This window comes from Phocoena phocoena, chromosome 5 (assembly GCF_963924675.1).
Source record: "Phocoena phocoena chromosome 5, mPhoPho1.1, whole genome shotgun sequence".
NCBI classification, from domain to species: Eukaryota; Metazoa; Chordata; class Mammalia; order Artiodactyla; family Phocoenidae; genus Phocoena; species Phocoena phocoena.
The window spans coordinates 44369209-44389804 of NC_089223.1; the positions used below are offsets into that span (position 1 = coordinate 44369209).

Below are 20596 nucleotides of genomic sequence, written 5' to 3' on the forward strand. Positions count from 1 at the left end.
TGTGGTGATCTGTTGCAGCAGCAAGAGGAAATGAATAGGAACATCTCTGGGCATGACCTACACTGGGTGTTGTTTACTGCTGCCTTCCAGGCAGTGCAGTTAGATCATCCTATCAGAGGCAAATTTTAATTGAATAATTGAATGGTCTTATTTCAAGTCTACAGACCAGCTTAAATTAGGTGTGATTACCTCTATTTTGAAAATACAGAGAGAGGCTCAGAGGGATTCAGTAACTTCTACAAGTTCTGTCCCACACAACCAGGAAGTAATAAAGCTGGATTTATAGCCAGAAGGAAATGAGTAACAGGTGGTGTTTACCTGTAGGATTTATTTTAATCATTCCAGGTTCAGCATTGAACTCTTTGGTTTCAGGATGGCAATTTTAAAATAAAATGCACTGTGTTTTTTTGAGGTTTTCTAGTTGTAACAACTGCCCAGTTACCACCATTTAGACTAGGATCATGCTATAGTGTATTTATAAAATTAATACTTTTCCCTCAACAGATGAGTTTTCTCAGAAGTAAATGTTAGGTGATAAAATGATAATAATGATAAATGCTAGGATCCCAGAAACCAGGTTTATAGTCACCCAGAAAAAAAAAAAATTGTTTGATGAAACTTTCACCACTCTGAATACATTGAACCACTTGGTAGTTTTACAAGAAGCTAATTTTCCTATATTACCTTTTCTTTCTGCTAAAAAGAACAATTTGAGAGTCAAATATAAGATTTTAGAGCAAAGTTATTGAGGTATATTTTAAATGTATAGTAAAATGTGAGGGGAAAATTAACAAAAGCAGGTTAAATTGACCAAGCGGTTGTGGATATTATGTTTTCTCTCACAGTTGTGAGCTGAGCCGGCCCAGCATGAGAGAGCCGATTGCTAAATTTTCAGGAGTTTTGCAAGTAAACAGAGCCATTATGAAAAATTATATTAAATAAACACAATTGAATACATTACGTTAAAAGCAAAGGTACTCAAACGTTCTAATTCCTTGACATTTTAGTGTTATTGATGATCTTGAGGTTATTTATGTTTACTTTATCTGTGTGGTAGAAATGCTATGTCAACTTGTGTTCTTGTGTATCTCTTCCCATCTCCATGTTCAGTGAAATTAGGTTAAATTCTGCCATGGTGAGGGTATATACAACACAAAAGCCAGCAAATGCTTCCAATCAGGCCTTCCCAGACACCAAAAGCTGGGTGTGAAATACTTATCAGCGTGCCACTGATTATAATAATGGGCAAATTTAAAATTAAGACAGGATTTGAGTTCAAGTGATTAATTATTTCTGATTTATATTGGAAAATTATAATCAAATGACACTGAATTTAAGGACTCTATTATAGTTCTGGCAGAAGAGAAATAGCAAACTAAAAGGGTTTGAATAGATAGTTTAAAAAAGGGACTCTATGGAAGCTTGGGCAGGGTTAAGTAAAAGGAATCCACAGGGGTGATGAAGCCAGAGGACTAGAGACAGGATGAAAGCATGGCTACCTCTAGGTCTGCATGGGCAAGTGAGGGACGGTGTTGTCAGAGCCTCAAGGACAGGGACAGTGGGAGGGGGCTGTCCAACAGGACCTGTGGCCCAGGAGGGATGCAGGCACTGCCAGAACCACAGCAAGGCAGTGGGGAGGGATAGACACCTTAACTTCTTTCCCATCAATGTCTCCATTTGGCCAATCTCAACCAAAAGCCAAGGGTGCAAGAAAGCCTCGGAGAAGCAATTTCGGGAAGTCTGTTTCCTGGAGCATAAACAGGGCAGAGAATTGGTGTGAAGGCAAACTGAATAAGCAGTGCAGGGACTTTTGTGTGTTACTAGTATAGACAACTGGTTCATTTTGGAAACATTCCTTTAGTGAGAACGTTTAAGGGAGGCATCTTGAAACTTTTTTTTTTTTTTTTAACAATTTACAGAAACTCTCCCAGTCTGAGATTCTAATAAACTTTTATAATTTGCTGGTCTTGGAGCTTGGTAGCCTGAAACCAAAATGAGCATGGGGATAAAATTCTGCTAGTTTTTTTAGAGAGAGTTGCACCATGGGTCTATATTGTTGTATCAATCAAGTGACTGAATTTTTCGGGACGAGCATTAAATTAGAGTTATAGGAGCTTTGGACCATTTTCAAGCAACATCAGTTTGTGCAAAGACTTGAAATTCTGGGATTCATATGGAACTTTCAAAGAAAATTATCCAGGACAGTGACCTGCAACTATTTCACCAGGACTGAATGAGGTAGAGAAGGTGAAGAAATCATTGCTCTTGATTGGCAGATGTGCCCGACATGTTATTGATATTGTTCCTAGGACTTTACCTGGGCCACTAGCTACTCAAGTAAGCCATTGAAAGGGCTCCTGCTTAGAGCTATCTCAGGCTCATTTGGGGATAGAATCTTTATTACTCACTGTGGCATCTTAATATTAAGTTGAGCGGTGTAAACTACTGATACTGGACTGTTTTTAACTTATAAAATTAGGAATTTCATGGGGTTGAATCTAGTAGGATAGTCTCAATAGTCTCCCTCTCCTGTTCTCGTTATGTTTCTTCAAAACCCTAGTCTGTGAGATATTGCAAAATCTAAATGAGAACTCATTTTCTGCCACTTACCCCCAAGTTTCCTACATTGTATGGCCATGAAATTTCAGGTCTCAGGAAGCATTTTCATAGCCAGTCCTAACAATTCATAGATTGGCTCCTGATACAGCTTCTACATGGGAGAAATGCACCCCAGGGTTTAGAGCCTGCTGTAAGGCAAGGGACAATCATAGGAAATCGTGAGGAAGTAAAGTTTACACGAAGCCCATGACAGCATCTAAGGAAATCCTAGGTTTGGTTGTGGCATCTTTTCCCCCGATTTCATGAAAAAATGCTTTTTCAAGTCTTGCTGGGTTTGCAAATGTGCCATCAAAAGATGCCAACGGAGCCCTGCTGGCCACTGTCACTGGTTTCCCAGAGGGGACAAATGCACAGGCTTGCAGAATGCCTGGGCTAAGTTTCTTTCTGACTCTGCCATTTTTCCTGCACGAGCCAGTAAATTCTTATTTGGAGCTTTGGTCATCTCCAGGGTGAGTCACGGACACTTAACAAATCTTTGTGCCTGTACAGAAGGACATAGCCACTTTCACACTATATCAAGTGTCATGAGAAGGTCTGATGATTATAAATATAGCATAAATAATCATCTTATTGTATTGCACGTGGAGATTTTAGTTATTCCTCTTTGTTCTGGGGTTTCAACAGATTGCAAAAGAAGAACTATGATAATATGGGGATAGGTAATTTATTCTTGATCTTAGCACAAGTAGCAAGTGTCTCGGATGCAACCCCTTCAAAGCGATTTTCTCCAAAAACCTTTGTCTCAAATTTTAGAATGATTCTGCCATCTCAATGGCATTGTCTTACATTAATGAGATGAAGAATCTAATGAGATGAACATAGCAAAAAAACCACAACCAGACTGTCATTTATGAATACAAATTTATATAGTGGCATATGCTATTGGAGAAATCAGAAATTCATAACACACAAATTGGTATTGGAAATACAAAGATCATTTCAGAGTCAAGAAATCAGGTTGACAGCACCACGAATGTTTTACTCAAGTCTGAGCAGGTGTGTCGTATCCAAGAAGAATGAATACCTGTGGGACACCGAGACTGACTATTGTAAAACTGTGCAAAACACATCCCAACACTCTTTCTGCATCTACCTGTAAGAATCTGTGTGAGTCCGCCAGGAGGCCTGGGGTACAATCTAAGGGCAAAGGTGCAGACTCTTCTTTTAGCCTTCACAGCCATCATGTGATAGCAAATAGCAACCCCTGAGGGTCTTTTGTTCCTTCTCACCTAAAGACATGGTATAAGAGGTTAGTAAAACACACACAAGGCCTTAGTGAGCAAGTTAGAAAAACCGAAAGGAGAGCTTTGGCTGAAGTATAACGCCACATCAGTCACCAAGTTCTCTGCTTCCCAGTATGAAGTATAAAACATAAAAGAAATGAAAAATTCTGTATCAAAGAAGTAAATCTCAGTTGTACATCTCGGAGCGATTTCTATTTCACAAGTGTGCGTCCACTAGGGAAGGGTGAGCACTCGATAAAGTGTATGTGGTGGGGGATAGAAAGGAAGGGAGGCGGGGATACCCAAGGGCTTTCCTTTCACGCTGATAACTCACTATCTCACGGTCCTCAGCGATGCTGCTCGTGTCGCTCGAGAACTGTTCCACGGAGGCTGCTAGGAGCACTCCGAGATCAGTCTCCACTCCTTCCTGCACTGGCTCCGTTCTGCCATCTGTCTACATTCTGCCCACCCATGTGCCCTATTTAGCAGGAAGAGAAGGGCAGTGCAAGAAGACTATTCGAGCAAGTGGAAAGTTGCTGCTTCAACGTGCAAGCATTCAGGGACCCAGGAGCAGTGATAAACAACAGGCCCAATCAAACGTTGCTCCATGAGCAACTGGCTTCCTGTCCTTGCAGAATCAGCATCAACTTTCTAGGTTGTTCTGGAGAGGATTCCATGCTCAGCTGATGAGCTCTCCAGCCATGAGACACCAGTTTTGGGTGTTCGTGAGTCCAATACAGAAGTTCCAGCCCTAACACCCAAGCTGGCCTCGAGTAGCATCTGAGCAGTCAGGAGTATCAGGTTCTGGGCTCACTCACTCCAACTCATCTTCTCCTGCAAACTTTGTGCTCAGCTCGGAGTTGCTAAGTCAGACTTTCCTCTAAATGTCCTGCTCTGGAGAATGATTCACAGTCTCACCTCCCGCTAATACATTATTACAGCTTTTCTGTTCGTTCCTCCTCAAGCCCACTGCCAGATTCATGCCTATGTCAAGTGGTGCTTCTTTGCTCCAATGAGAAGATTATTTTATAATCCAAGTAGAAGAGATAGTTTTTTTTCCCCCTCTACTTACCCTTGTGATATTGCCACCATACTCTCTCTCCTCCCCTCCCGAAATCGATTCCTCTATCATTCACCCATGACACCATTCATTTGTTTACTGAATATTCCTGGAGCGCTTGCTGTGCACAAGGCACTGCTGGAGAACCCAAGGCACGGCTCACACCCGCCCTTCTCTCAAGGAGCTTGGATTCTGGCTGAGATGCCTAAAACCTTTCACGGTTCATTCCTTCTAGCTTTTCGGACCAAAGTATTTCCAGTGTGGAATGTTCTCAAAGAGCTAGGGTCATCCTAATACAAATATTACACAATGTGAATGCTCTGTGATCTGCTCAGTGATTACAGTGTGCCGTGCATCAGGAAGGGGACGTGTCTTTTACTCCTGAACAATGGAATGGTGCCTCCAGTTCAAAATAACACGACATGCATGCTTATATTTTTGCCAATACAGCAGAAACAAAACTGAAACACAAAAGCAAGCGGTGCGCACACTACGTACATCATCAAGCTGCTATTTGAACACTAAATCATTTTAAAGCCATGTGTCCATGGCCTTGTCATGTGCTGATATAATAAAAGAAGTGCCTGAGCTACCAAAAAAAGAACCCCCGAAAGAGAAATCCCTGAAACACTGTACCAGGAACGGTGCCTTTATCTGCTGTACCAGTACTTTATCTGCTGTACCAGTACTTTATCTGCTGTACTGCTGTACCAGTACTTTATCTGCTGGGAGTACTAGTACTTTTCTGCTACGACTACTAGTTGGCATCCATTAACTCTGATTTCGTTCTGGCCTGAGCTTTCTCCTAATTTGCTTTATTCAAATGAATCTCTGACTTTTCTGCAGCCCTAACAAAATAAAAACCCCACAGCTAGCAAAGCACACGGCTTGTCTGTTATCGGACTGGGAAAAGCCTGGGGTAGCAGGAACTGTGGTAGGTGTTTCAAGCATCCACAGCAATGCTGAATAAAAAGGCCACAGTGCAGCAATCTTGCCTGGTGGCATCCTTTGTCAGGGAGGATGTCTGGATGTGTCCTGGCTGCAGTGTAAACCAGCCGGGCACAAGGGCAACCCCCTGGGCCTAGGGTGCAGGGCATCACTGATGTCCTCCGAGGCGCCTGCCAGGTCCCTCCTTTCCCCAGGTTTCAGTCCCCCCCCTCCCCACTCCATAAGGGGGGTTCCACTGTGCCTGATGCCTGACAGGCGAGGCTGAGGTTTCTCCCTTGAGTTGTGGAGAAATGCTCTAGTCCAGACCACTTTGAACTCCCAGGTGAAAAGGGCTGGTGATGCAAGGTACAATCAGAAGCCATGGAGGGCAGGTTGTCAAGTGGACACGAGAGCAGACACACAGGTGCTGATTAGCAGAATTCTGAGCAGAACCTGGGCGTCAGCAACGTGAACTCTGCTGTGCAGAGGCCAAGGAAAATCTCAAGCAGAAGGGAGCTGGAGTGGGGGGAGGAGACCAAAGGCCCTGCATCCCTGTCTCTCTCCCTCTGAGACCTGCCTGGTACACCCCCAGCCCTCTGAGCTCCACCAGCTGTGGAGCTCACTCCTGTCCTAACGCCAGACACTGGCTTTCTAAGATCAGCCTTACAGAAGGAACAATTTGTCGCCGCTGACATGGCTAATGGGATCCACGGAAAGAACTACTTCCATCCTCTGGGGTCTCAGTGGTTCTTTGTTTAATGAGGTAGCTCGGCTGTGAGCTGATGCATGTGATGTGTGCCTCCGCCACTCAAAGCTATAGTTTTCCCTTTTCGATCAGCAAGATTATAAAAATACCAGTATTTTCCCCCGTTTTATAAAAATGATTTTAGAAAAAAAATACTCATGGATCTCCTCCATTAAACTTCTGTTCCGTCTTGCAAATTGTTGTGAACTCTGACTTCCAGATTCAATTTTTTTACTCTAGCACCTTTGAACACATAAGCACCCTCGGTTTCACTGAGTACGTTGACGTTCCGCACGGTGCAGTACTGTCTGTCCACGTTCTTCTCCACCCTGTCCAGGCCCCTCTTGGGCACATCCACCTTGGTATTCAGAGGGTATTCCTCCAAAATGTCCCCTGTGGGCGGCTTCTTCCTCTGTTTCTGGCGTTTCCTGGTGATGAAACAAGCCACCAAAAACACCAGAAGTAGGAGCATGATGGCAGCAAGGGCGCTGCTGATAGACGCCCCGGTTTGGGATAGAGAAGCAGCTACAGCTGGCTCTTCCATCTCCAGATTCAGCGACTTCATATTGGTGCCATTCTTGACTTGGTCCCCTTCATTGTCATAGATGAGGGATTCGTCAAGGGTCAGCCAGCCACTGGGGTCCACCAGGTCCCTTCGGTTGCGCCTCAGAGGGGCTGTGAGAGAGCGCTGGACTCTGGGACCTGAGATGGTGTCAGGTCCAATGATGTAGATCACCTGGAGATACCACTGGTGTCCGGCTTCCACCTGCAGAAGGAGGAGATGGCGAGACAAAGCGAACATGTCATTGCTGCCCACAGGCCACCTCTGAGGAAAGGCAATGGAAAGACAGCTGCCCACCACAAGCCCCAATAGATAAACGGTTTCAAGAAAAGCATTAGCCACACCAGTGTTCAAAGCAGCATTACTTACAGTAGCCAAGATATGGAAACAACCTAAGTGTCCATCAATAGATGAATGGAAAAAGAAGATGTGGGGTGTGTGTGTGTGTGTGTATATATACCATGCAGCCATAAAAAAGAATCTTGCCAGTTGTGACAACATGGATGGACCTAGAAAGCATTACGCTAAGTTAAATAAGTTAGACAGAGAAAGACTAATACCATATGATTTCAGGTATTTGTGGAATCTGAAAAACAAAACAAACAAAACAAAATGAAAACAGTCTCGTAGATGCAGAGAACAAATGGGTAGTCGCCAGAGGGAGGAGGGTGTGGGGAGCACTGTGATATGTGAAGGGGCTTAAGAGGTACAAACCTCCAGTTATCAAATAAATAAGCCAGGAGATGTAATACACAGCATAAGGAACATGGCCAATGAGACTGTAATAGCTTTGTATGGGGACAGATGGTTACTAGACTTATCACATTGATCATTTCATAACGTATGCAAATGTCAAATCACTACAAGTAATTCTTGCCACTGGAGTCCACATGAAAAGAACATAATATGGTATATCAAATGTGTTTCAATTAAACAAAGAAAGGGGGCTTCCCTGGTGGCGCAGTGGTTGAGAGTCCACCTGCCGATGCAGGGGACACGGGTTTGTGCCCCGGTCCGGGAGGATCCCACATGCCGCGGAGCGGCTGGGCCTGTGAGCCATGGCCGCTGAGCCTAGGCGTCTGGAGCCTGTGCTCCGCAACGGGAGAGGCCACAATAGTGAGAGGCCTGTGTACCGCAAAAAAAAAAACAAAAAAAACAAAGAAAGGAAACTGATCCACTAAAGAACCTCTTGCTTTTAAAGTCATGGAATAAATCAGACCATAACTGGCACCCTTTAAGAAAAATGTTGAGGTAAGACTATGTATGGCGCATTTAAAGATTAGTAAATACACCACTGTAACTGTAGCAGAAAGGTTTTGATGAAGTAAAAAAAAGAAAAAAGAAAAAAAAGAAAAGCATTAGCCATGGTTGGTGCCTGTGAACAGAGAACTGAACTGAATATTTTGGGGTCCTGTTTTATTTCCACATTCAGGTGATCTTGGGTCAGATATTCGCATTTTTTTTCAGTTTCACTACCTGTGCATGAAATAGCCCTAAGAATTTACCTTTCGGGGTTTCTTTAGCTCAGTCATCACTTATGATGTGTTGGCCTTTATTGATAGCAGTGGAGTAATAGTATTAATAATCACATTTATTCCCAGTATCTTTTATTGTTTTCTATGCCAATTTACTATTTATTCATGAACTTTAGCTAAAATAGAGTCATTCAACAAATATTCACTAACCACCTACTCTGTGCATAATACACAGATACTTGACAAAAATCTGCTAAATCTTAACACTTCTTGGATCCTCCCCTGACTTATGTCATCAAGCATTTTATTTCCCTCTCATCTGCCCCCATGGAAACCCTCCATGATTTTTTTTTTTTTTCAGTATGCGGGTCTCTCACTGTTGTGGCCTCTCCCATTGCGGAGCACAGGCTCCGCGGCCATGGCTCACGGGCCCAGCCGCTCTGCGGCATGTGGGATCTTCCCGGACCGGGGCACGAACCCGTGTCCCCTGCATCGGCAGGCAGACTCTCAACCACTGCGCCACCAGGGATGCCCCCCTCCATGATTTTGAAATAACTTCTGAAGAGTGATAATAGTTCTGAAATCCAAGGTCATGGCTTACTATTGGGAGACAGAGAAGAGTGGAATTTGATCTTGGAAGTTTATTTTTATTACTGGGACTTAGAGTATTTTTGCTTATTGAATACTAGTAATTCTTGCCATTCTAAATTACTGAATTGTATTTATGAGTTTGTTAAATATTTCCACATGCCTGTGAAAATCAGCTGGGGCAGCAAAGAGCCATGATGAGTGAGTATATGCAAATTAAAGAATTTTGTTGGTCTGTTGGATAGACGGTAAGATGAATGATGAGCTTAACAACAATAAAAAAAGACCTGCCAGTAAGAATGCTATAAAAAGAAACTGACATCAAAGAGATGATGTCATCCTCCTTTCTGTAACCTTTAAAGTGACCTTGATCCTGTGCTTCTATTCTTCTCACCATACTCACCTTATAGAGTGCGTCCACCTTCAGAGTAAATCCATCCACGCCTGGCATGCTACTGACCACGTGGAAATCAGGCAACTCAGAAGCAAAGTGGGCTTCAAAGGGCACGTCGTGGAAGTACTTGTCCGTTACCTCTGGCTGACTGCGGTCCTAGGATTTCAGAAAAAAAAAATGCAAGATTTAGAAAGACGGAACCACTGAGCTGGCAGGTGGCAGTCACTGGGAGGAGAAAGGCACTCTCCACTCCTCCTTTGGGTCGGGTCAGGAGGGCACATGCCGCAGAAGCCCTCTCCTTAAGTTGACCGCTGCCTCTGGGCACCGACTGCCCTCTTCAGGGAAGGACACTTGGTGGCCTCTGTGATCTCAAAACCCAATGGGTGAGAGAGCCTAGACCAACAATTCTCAAGCTATTTGGTCTCAGAACATAAAAATTAAGGACCACCTCCCCCCAAAGCTTTCATTTTATGTGACTGATATCTATCAATATTTACTGTACTAAAATTAACACTGTAATTATGTTACAATTAACAATTTTAAAAAATGCATTTACTAATTCATTTTAAAATAGAAATGAGAAACTCACTACATGTTAACATAAGTAACATATTTTTTAGTGAAAATGTCTGTATTCACACCCACCTCCCAAAAAGAGAGCTGGCATTGTTTTACATTTTTGCAAATCTCTGTTAAAGAACCAGATTCTCACAATTGCTTCTGTATTCAATCTGTTGTGGCATGTTGTTTTGGCTGAAGTATATGAAGAATCTGGCCTCACACAAGCTATGTAGTTGGAAGACAGAGAAATGTTTGAATAACTTTTTCAGATAATTATGGATATTCTTTTTGGATACTAAATCAAAGCTCAGTAAGTGGTATTTTCTTCTAAAGATTAGTCACAATGTCGAATCTGAATCCCTATCAACGAAACCTTCGTACTCTTGGCACTCATGAGGGACTGAGTATGAAAAAGGCAAGCATCATCATATCATTATGAAAGTAGTTCTGACCTTGTGGACGCCCTGAAAGAATATTGGGGATGTTCAGGGGTGTCTGGGACACACTTTGAGAAACACTAGCTTAGACTTTCCTCTTCCTAGAACATCAGTAACAGCTTGTCTTGTTACCCACCAAACCTTCACAGTTGGTGATATGTATCGAGTTAGCCAAAAGTTCGTTCGGGTTTTTTCATAAGATCGAACGAACTTTTTGGCCAACCCAATACTAACATTAAGCTGATAGAAGTAACAACAACAATATCTGTAGAAAACCGTCAAGAGTGGGGGTCTCTCTGCTTCAGGCAAAAACCATAGCTGAGGAAAGCTACTCGTGTGTCAGCCCTTTAACACTAACAGTTAGCATACCAGCAGCAGGAATCTGTGTTTTAGGTGTTTGTTTGGCTGAATGCATCCATACTGTGGCCCTTCATTGTAGATTGTCCCCGTGGGATCAAAGAAAGGCACGTAGCCATCCTTGCCGGTACAAAGATAGACCTTCTCCAGCTGGAGTTTGTAAGCAGAATTAAGGTTTTGTTCTGGATTCCACAGTACTCGGCCATAAAGGATTTGACCTGAAAAGATTGCAAGGCATTAATTACGTCAGACTTTAAGATTAAAGAGAAAAAAAGTGTCAAAGATAGGAAGGATTTAACATGCTCCTATAGAGTCAAAAGTACCTTTCTATGAAGAGCTGTGGGGTCCATGTGCCCCTAAAATACACATTCATTCATGTATAGCTTCTTTTAATCAGTAAATGTTACTTAAGTATTTAGGGTGGGGCAAGCACTCTGTTACGCGCAGGGGATACGAAGGTGAGTGAGACACAGATGAGAGGGCAGAAATAAAAGCAAAGCAATTGCTAATAATAGCTGACATTTATCAAACTCATACCATTTGCTAGGTACTGTACTAACTCCTTCCCATGGAAGAACTCATGCAGTGCTCACGATTTTACAGATGAGGAAATTGAGTGGTTAAGTGACTTGTTCAAGGTCACAAAGTTAGTAAGTGGGGAGGGTGAGATTCAAAGTCAAAGTGCTTTGTCTCGAGAAACCCACACTATTAACTTCCACGCGATACTGCTGCGTAAAACAGAGGAAGGTACGTAACATCAAGTGAGCATATTAGCTGAGCACAAAAATCTGCCTGAGGAAAGGTATGGAAGAATTTAAAGAAGAGATGACATTGGGCAGTATCCTGAACGATGAGTGGGCATTTGTCAGATAGAGCATTTGAGGCGGGTGGGAGAAGCTGGGGAGAGCAATCTAGGCAAAAGCAAGTCCATGTACAAAATACGGAATGCTGGAAAGGTATCAGCCCCGGTGTAGGTACTTTTCCTTAGCTCCTGCTAGGGCATCAAGTTCTTTACCTACAGTATCTTATTTAATCCTCCCAAGGGCCTAAGAGATAGGTTCAATTATTATCCCTATTTTAAATAACGTGTCCAGCATTTCGGATCTGTGACACGTGGTGGGGAGGATTTGAGCACAAATTCGTCTGACTTCAGATGTTTATCCCGAGCATCTACTATGGCACTGGGGAGGCCAGTGATTGGGGTGGAGGGCATCGGGAGGGCTCTGGCAGGAGAGACTCCCGGGAAGGTTGATTAATGGCGTGAGGATTCTGGACTTGAGTATAGGAGTAATAGGGAACGCCGGAAGGTTTTAAACGGGGGCTTAATGTCAACGCACCTGGGCTTTAGAAACATGGAGAATGAAGACAAAGAGACCAGAATCACAGGTAGGGAGTTATTTTGATGCTCTAGCAAGAAATAGGTATCCAAAATATAGCAGTGAGGCAAGGGGATGCATTCAAGAAATGTCTAGGAGTTGGAACCATTCATCTTATGATAGATGGGATACAGGAGGCAACCAGAAGCAGAGGATAGCCCTGAGGTCTTTGGCTGGGCCACCTGGAGTATGGTGATGCAGTCAGTGGGGCAGTGAATGTGAGAGGAACACGTCTGAGGAGAGGTAAGTCCAGTTCTAGACGTCTCTAGGTGTCTGAACGACACCTGCTTGGAGAGGTTTGGCAGTTTGGGTCCGCATGTGGAAGTGTGGAAATGAAGCTCAGGAGGGACCAGGGACAAGGTCAATTTTTGTGGAATGGCTGTGGGGTAGCAGGAGGTTAGGAAGAGTTCAGGGTAAAGGGATGAGCCGGGCCAGGGGGACGACCGGAGTAGCACTGAAGTGAGAACAGGAGTCAAGCATGGAACATGGACACAGCAACACGGATGGGGCAGAGGACGGAGACCCAAGGCCGGAGAGTGAGAAGTGGCCAGAGAGGTAAGATGGTGTCAGGTGAGGCTGGTGCAAAGGAAATCAAACAGGAAAAAAGCGTCAAAATCCATAGGTTTGGTGTCATGGACGGGAGAGGATTCTGAGCCGTGGTAGGACAAACCCAGCCTGCAGCAGACGGATGGAGGAGTGACTGGGAAGGACGGCCATGAGGTCAGCGTGTGCTCACCACTCCCTCAGGAAGCTTCTCAGAGAAAAGCAAAGGAGAACATGGGCTGAAGTTTGAGGCATAGGTAGGGATGAGAGATTTTCTTTTTCTGTTATGGGATGTGGTTTTAGGATGAGAGAAAAAAACACAGATGTGAGCAGAAGATTAAAAGTAAGAGAAAGGCAGAAGAGATAACTGAGAGAAAAGGCAGATGATTGATTCATTTATTATTAATTCATTCAACAAATATTTATTAAGCACCTCGGCATTGGTGGTATGGCGTGCAAATTTGGTATTTGATCACAATCTCTGTTCTAATGGAATCTACAGTCTAGTGGTAGAGATAGGCAATAAATAAGTAAAGAAAAATATGTATTATAATGTTAAAAATTGTGATAAGTACTATAAAAAATGAACAGCATTCTGTGAAAGTGACAAATATGACGGCTTATATTAGATTGGCTGGTGCAATCAAGGCAAGTGTCTATTGGGAGGTTAACATTTAGATAGAGACCCGAAGGAGAAGAAAGTCAAGGGAACCCTATTCGGGACAGGGGGGGGACAGAGGAGCCATTTCAAGTAGAGAAAGCCTGCTGGAGAGGACATGTATGTTTGACATAGCTTTGAGGATGGCAGGCAGTAGGGTCGTATTGCAATCTCTCTGAGGAACCGAGAGGTGAAGCAGTTTACCCAAAGTCAGACAGTGGGTTAGAATCTGGTTGGAAACCCCAGTGTTCTTACTACTCAGACCAGTGCTCTTCCACAGTATCGCACTGCTGATCATTATCGCACCAAGAATGTGATCTTATTTTGAAATAGCTTGAAGGAAGAATATGGGTCTGTTCCTTGACTAAACCTTGGCTGCCCTGGAACCAACGCTGGGGGAATCTTCCCTGGAGAGCTGACTGAAAGCCAATGAGCAGAGATGCTAGTCCAAGGACCTATCCAAAAGCTTCTCAAGTCCAGCGGAGTCTCTGTCTGCGGGTGAAGGGAATGACTTACCTTTGGAGAAGGCCCCTTTGTAATCCATTTCCGCCAGTGACATATCAGATGTGTTGGGGTCCATCAGGAACACCTTCTCATTGTTGCAGAGCTGAAATTCAGTATTGAGCGAGTATACAACAGGGACAGGGCGGTTGGTCTGCTGGAATGCGATGGGTATCAGGAATCTAAATGTGGGAAAAACAAGAGTTTCTTGAGAGCAGGGTCGACTTTGCATTTGCCCTTTGAGCTGCCCTCCCTTTCCCACCCTTCTCGGGATTGTGAACAGTACTTTGTTGTAGGTGCTACATATTTACTGAATAAAGAGATGTCTGCAGGCAAGAGTCTTTATTTAGTTCAGGTCCTTATGGGGTTCATCTGCTCTTTGGAGCAGGAATAATCTAACTGGCCTTTAGACTCTACAACGCTCTTTGCTGTTCCTGGCACTCTCATTCTGGAAAGCCCTGCGGGCCGATTTGAGATTAGCGGTAATGAATTTAAACTTTCCTGACTTTGGCCTTGCTGAACCTTCTGCTGGAACACTCCTTCTTCCTCTGCCACCATCCTTTGCCTAGTGAACTCTTATTCTTCAGATCTCAACTCAAGCACCACTTTCTCTAGGAAGCTTACCCTCTTTTTCTTCCCTCCCAGGCTGGGTCAGATCCCTTATCATTTGTTCTCATCACACTGTGCACTTTTCCTTCATAGTACTTACTGTGGTTTGCTATTCTATTTAAATGTGTGATCAAAGTCTGCTTTCACCCACTGTGGGTTCCATAGAGTCATAATCCATGCCTATCTGCTCGCCATTGTACCTGCCATGCTGGCCAAGCTCCTAACACATATGTTTGTTAAAGAATAACGCACAAGTGATAATTTGAATGCTTTACTCTTCCGATCAAGTCCGTCTGATCATTCCCTACTTTTAACTGAAGCTGCTCCAGGGGGTGGATTTGAGAGGGCTGAGGTGTAGGAGGAACTTGGGGTGCAGGAGAAACCCACACAAACCAAGGCTGACCATGCTTCCACAGCTTTGATATAACCATTAATTGTACCAAGAGCTCATTTATCTGACTCAGGGAAATAGGTTTTTCTTGTTGATGTTGGTATTTATTACCACAATCCACACAGTGCCAGGACCTAAGACACTTGATAAATACTTATTGATTAAAGAGAATGAAGAAAGGACTTGAGATGATGATAACGATGACTTACAAGGTTATACGTATGACAGACTCACAAAAATAGGCATAATAGGAGACACAATTCTTTTGAATTAAGTCTGAATTTCCAGTCAGGCTTGATTACTCGTTGTGTTGTAGTTCTACCGCATCCATATGGAGCCATATTGAAAGATATGGAGATGATCAAAAGCAAAATTAGGCCCAAGGGGGAAAGTCACCCTGGGAATAACAGGGAACCCACAGGTAAGGATGCCCCTGATGTAAGGGAAGAATATCAACCCTGAGGCCTCAGTACACTCCAACAATACTCTTCACCCTGCAGACTTCCACACCCACACAGCACTGGGACTGGAGAAGGGGTTAATGCCTTGTTTGCTCCTTTTTGCCATTTCAAACCTTTGTTCCTCTCTCCTCTTAAAAAAAAAAAAAAAAATCCAGCACCTACCCTGGAGAAACTCTTCTCACACATGTAACTAAGAGACACATAGAGTATTGTTTGTAATAGAGAGGATCTGGGATTATAAGCCAAATAGAGTGGTCAAATAAATTGTGGACTCTTCCTATGAAGACTACTTTAATGCAGTGAAAAACAAACTGCAGCTACATGGATCGACATAAATGTTGATTTCACTTATGAATCAACAAGTGATTCACTGAAGGAATAAAAAAGCTGCAGAGAGAATTCACGCAGTATGAAATTTTTATATAAAGTTCAAAAACAGGCAAAACCATGTAGAAGTAAATATGAGGTGAACCATAAACCAAAACAAGGGATGATGAGTACAAATATCAGGCTAGTGGTTACCTTAGTGGAGAGTTGGGGAGAGTACAGCTGAAAGGGGCACTGAGGGTGTTTAAATGGTAGCGGAAATGTTCTATTTCTTTTTTTTTCTTTGACTCCCAGTTTCTTTAGTTATAAAATGGAGATAACAGTACCAATTTGTGGGGGATCATTGGAATGCAGATTGAATGTTAAGAGCTTAGTACAGAGGAAGCACATAGTCTGCACTCCATACACGGTCACTAATAGCAGTGGTAGTTATTATATTCTCTTATCATCAGTATCATAGCCCAAGGGATACCCAATTCATTGCAGCTAGGTAATGTTCTTGAGGTTTTATATATCCACAGTATATGGTCTTCTGGGTATTTAACATATTTCATAATTTTAAAAATTTATTACATGAATAAAAATTCCCCAGCAATTCTCTTCAGACGATTTGCCCTCTATTCTTCCTTTCTGCAACCAACCGCCACTTTCCTGGTCACCATCCTTCCCACACTTGGCTGACTACGGGCTCCCAGCATTGCTCCTGCCCTCAGTCTCCGTGATTTCAACATCTGCACGGATGAACCTTCTATTCCCCTAGCCTCTCAGTTCCTTGATGTCTTCACTTCCAAACAGCAAGTTCTCCTCCCCACTGCAGCCACCTACCCTCCACCATCACACTAGGCACCTCCTCCAAAAAAACTCATTTTCAAACACTTCCCTCTCTAACTACCACCTCCTATCTTCCCAGCTCACCTCTTCTTTTAATCTCACTCACACCAGACCCTCAGTGACCATGTTTACCGGGATGCAGAGGACCTGGAACACTAACATACTCATGGTGGGAATGTACACACACAGTTACACATTTATAAACACCGGGAAATGGTGTGACACTTTTTTAAGAAGTTAAACATACATCTGCCATAGGATCCAGCCACTCCATTCCTAGGTATTTACACAAGAAAACAGAAACCATGTGTCCATATAAAGGCTTGTCTATGTATGTTCATAGCAGCTTTCTTTATAATAGCCCAAACCGGAAACAACCCAAATGTCCATCAACTGACCGATTTGATAAACAAATTTAGTGTGTCCATACCATGGAATACAACTCAGCAATAACAGGAACAAACTACTGATATGCACAACAGTACGAATGAGTCAAAATAATCGTGTTGAACAAAAGCAGTCAGAGAAAAAGAATGCTGTGTGATGCCATGTATATAAATTAGCAGAAAATGCAAAGTAATCTGTAGTGACACAAAGATCAGCGGACACCGTGGCGGGGAGGGGTGGCCTGGGGTGAGATGGGAGGGAGGGAGGGATAACAAAGGGCCATGAGGAAACCTTTGAAGGAAACAGATATACTCCCTATCTTAATTGTGGTAATGTTTCACGAGTGTACACGTATGTCAAAATTGATCAAATTGTATGTACTTTAAATGTGTGCTTATTCATCTTACATCAGTAATATTAAAAACAATTCAATGGGGCCCTCAGCACTGCCTATCAGCTGCCAACTATAACTCTACCGTGCTTACTTTCCCACTTTCTGAGACGACTCTGATTTACTTCCTCCTCTCTTCTCAAACCTCATTGTTGCTCACTTCTAGCTAATGCTTGGCTTCTCATTTCATGGAGAAAACAGACTCAGTCAGATGTCTCCCCTGTCATCCTTCCCCTCCCAGTCTGCTAATTCTCCCTTCACTTGCATCCATAGACTGTGCTTGCCTTCCTCTTCCAGTGGATGAGCTCTCTGTGCTTCTGGCTAAGGCCGGCCCTTCCCCTCATGTCCCAGGTCTATCCCCTGCCCTACTCAAGGACTCGGCTCTGCAGATCTTCCCTCCTCCCCCTGCATTGTCACATTTCCCCCTAACAGACCAATAGGGTTATTCCCACCAGCATACAAACATCCTGAAATATTTTGCACCCTAAAACACAAACAAATTAAACCTCCTTTTACCCTTCATCTGTTTCCCGCTAATGCCTCTCTATCTGACATCCGTTATAACAAAATTCCCTAAGCATTGTTGTTCCCTCTTGTCTCCACATTCTTGCCTCCCTCTCTTGAACCAACTCCAATCAGGCTTCATCGCCCTCAGTCCACTGAACCTGCCCTTTGTCAAGATCATCAACCACTTCCCCATTGCCAAATCCAATGGCCACCTCTCAGACTGTTCATTTGAAAGTCGCATTCCAAATTATCTTCTCTTAATGACAATGTCAGATTCTGTCTTCAGTGTCTTTCCTCTGAAATGTTTTCTATTCACTTTGCTCAGCTCCTAGAAAGGTGGCACTAGACTATACACTGCCTGAGAGCAGAGGTGACTTTTAATCCTCTCCTCTAGTCTCCATGCCGAGGAGAGCCAAGTGCCTGATAAGAGCTGAATAAATGCTGGCTGAATGAGTGAACATTGGCACAACACGGACAGTCTCAGGTCACAGGTGGGGATGGGCTGATGGACAGTTGATTCTTGTTATCCACAGCAGTTACATTCTATAACGTTGCAATGAACACTGAAGGAGTGAACAGTGAACCATTTGCTCCTGAGGGAAATACAGGGTCAAGTTCCTGCAGCCTCTGGTCACAACATTTTCAACCAGTGATCAATACCTAACCCTGTTTTATGCATGTTTCTGTTTAAAGACACCTTGCTTGATAGACATTGTTGATTCATTCACATAGAACTCACGGCAACAGCACTGAAATTCATGCTTGAACGAAGCTTATCTAACAATCCATCAAGCTCATCACCACCTTCTTGTACTTAGGAAACTAGACAGCACTTCGGCTCTATGCTGGGGAGCTATTTTAAACAGCAAAACCACCAACACAAAGCACAAAAATTTGAAAAACATGGCACTAAACAGACCGTAAAAAGAACACTAGTTCCTGTATTAATGGACTTGAGGATATGGGGAGGGGGAAGAGCAAGCTGTGACAAAGTGAGAGAGTGGCATGGACATATATACACTACCAAACGTAAAATAGATAGCTAGTGGGAAGCAGCCGCATAGCACAGGGAGATCAGCTCGGTGCTTTGTGACCACCTAGAGGGGTGGGATAGGGATGGTGGGAGGGAGGGAGATGCAAGAGGGAAGAGATATGGGGATATATGTATATGTATAACTGATTCACTTTGTTATAAAGCCAGAAACTAACACACCATTGTAAACCAATTATACTCCAATAAAGATGTAAAAAAAAAAAAAACAAAAAACACTTGTTTACAGTATGAGAAGGCAGAGTGTTGTCTTGCTGGATCTGAGCTGGGAATGTGGGTCAGACGACTCGCTATTTCGCCACTCTGCATGTCAAGGAATGATGGGAATGGCACCACGAAAACTGGTTTTGAGGTTAAATACAAATAAATGTTAGCGAGTAGGTAAGTTCGCAATAGTGAGGCTCAACTGTCTTTCCCTACCTTTCCGGGGCGTGTGCGGTGCAGGCCAAAGGCTTTTCTCCTGGGTCCGCCCAAGGCTGAGTGGGTTGTACAGTGCAAGGGATCAGGTAGATGGTGTACTCCCCGGAGTAGTCCTTCCTGGAAACATGCAGGCAGACTGTGGTTAGAGGGACCAATTTATAGATTATTTACGTACCCAGAAACACACTTCATTAAACGGTTTTCGGCTGATATTTGTGTTCAGCATCCGACCAAGAACTTTAAGAGTCTGCAAACACAAGTTTCAGGAGTTCATCACTGATTGTTTTAACCTTTAGAGTACTATCCAGAGGTGTTAAATAGAGCTCCTTTTTCACTTAGTCCAGTCCTTTTCATGAGAAATGCTGAGAAAGGCACGCTGCTGATAAAAATCTAAAAGGCTCCGGTGAAGGCAAAACAGAACTAGATTTCCTTTAGATTCCCATGAAACTTACTTGACAAACTGTCTGTTTGACAGACTGTTCAGTGTCTCTTGTTGACTGACATCCTGTTACACATTCTCCACTACAAAAGCTTTTATTTATTGAGATGTGACCCTGCGGGGCTGCTGCTGGTCTGATTGAATAGGTGGCAAAGGCCTCAGGGTTAAAGGACCCCACTCCAGAGAACGTCCCACCCCCATTCATTAGCATTCAGTTTCAAGGCTTCTCTCCCAAACTCTACAGCTTCATCCCTTTATAAACAAAGTTGAAGAACAAAATCACTCCTCATCCGAGATGACTTGCTGGGAATTTCCACGTTTACGGTGGGGTACGGGACTCTGTAGGTCATGAACCTGAAAGCGTGGAGCCTTTGTAGCCTCACCTACTTCACTTCCCACACCTGTCATCGGTAGCAGCCCAGCCCTGGCAGTTTGCCTGGAAGGCAGCCAGACAGCCAGAAGCTTCAGGAAGATTCTTCAAGGGCCCTGGGAGGCTGCCATCCATTGAATGAGGTGCTCAGGGCCGTGAATCCTAATTCTAACTATTGTGATCGTGAACACATCCTCTGTGTTCATCCTTTGACCATTTCTTTTGTATTATTTGTATCTGTTTATTAGTAAAGTGATAACAACGATTTGGTAAACATAAATAAACAAGTAAATAAAACCTTTAGGACACAGCCTGTGTTCGGTTTAGTGGGATGGCACAGGCTGGAAACGGGAAGATAGTCTAACCCTACTCTTGCTTTGCCTCTG

General features: G+C 43.5%; 1 protein-coding gene across 1 annotated transcript in view; it reads right to left on the reverse strand.

Annotated features, from left to right (window-relative positions):
• Positions 1–6746: 6746 nt before the first annotated feature.
• The window catches only part of FRAS1 (Fraser extracellular matrix complex subunit 1), a 455620-nt gene continuing 441770 nt past the window's right edge, over positions 6747–20596 (reverse strand). Inside the window, exons 70-74 of the mRNA XM_065877453.1 lie at positions 19402–19518; positions 14042–14208; positions 10961–11166; positions 9603–9749; positions 6747–7340 (exon numbers count right to left, since the gene is read on the reverse strand). Coding sequence (XP_065733525.1) covers positions 6747–7340; positions 9603–9749; positions 10961–11166; positions 14042–14208; positions 19402–19518 — 1231 coding nt within the window. The remainder of the gene's footprint in view (positions 7341–9602; positions 9750–10960; positions 11167–14041; positions 14209–19401; positions 19519–20596) is intronic.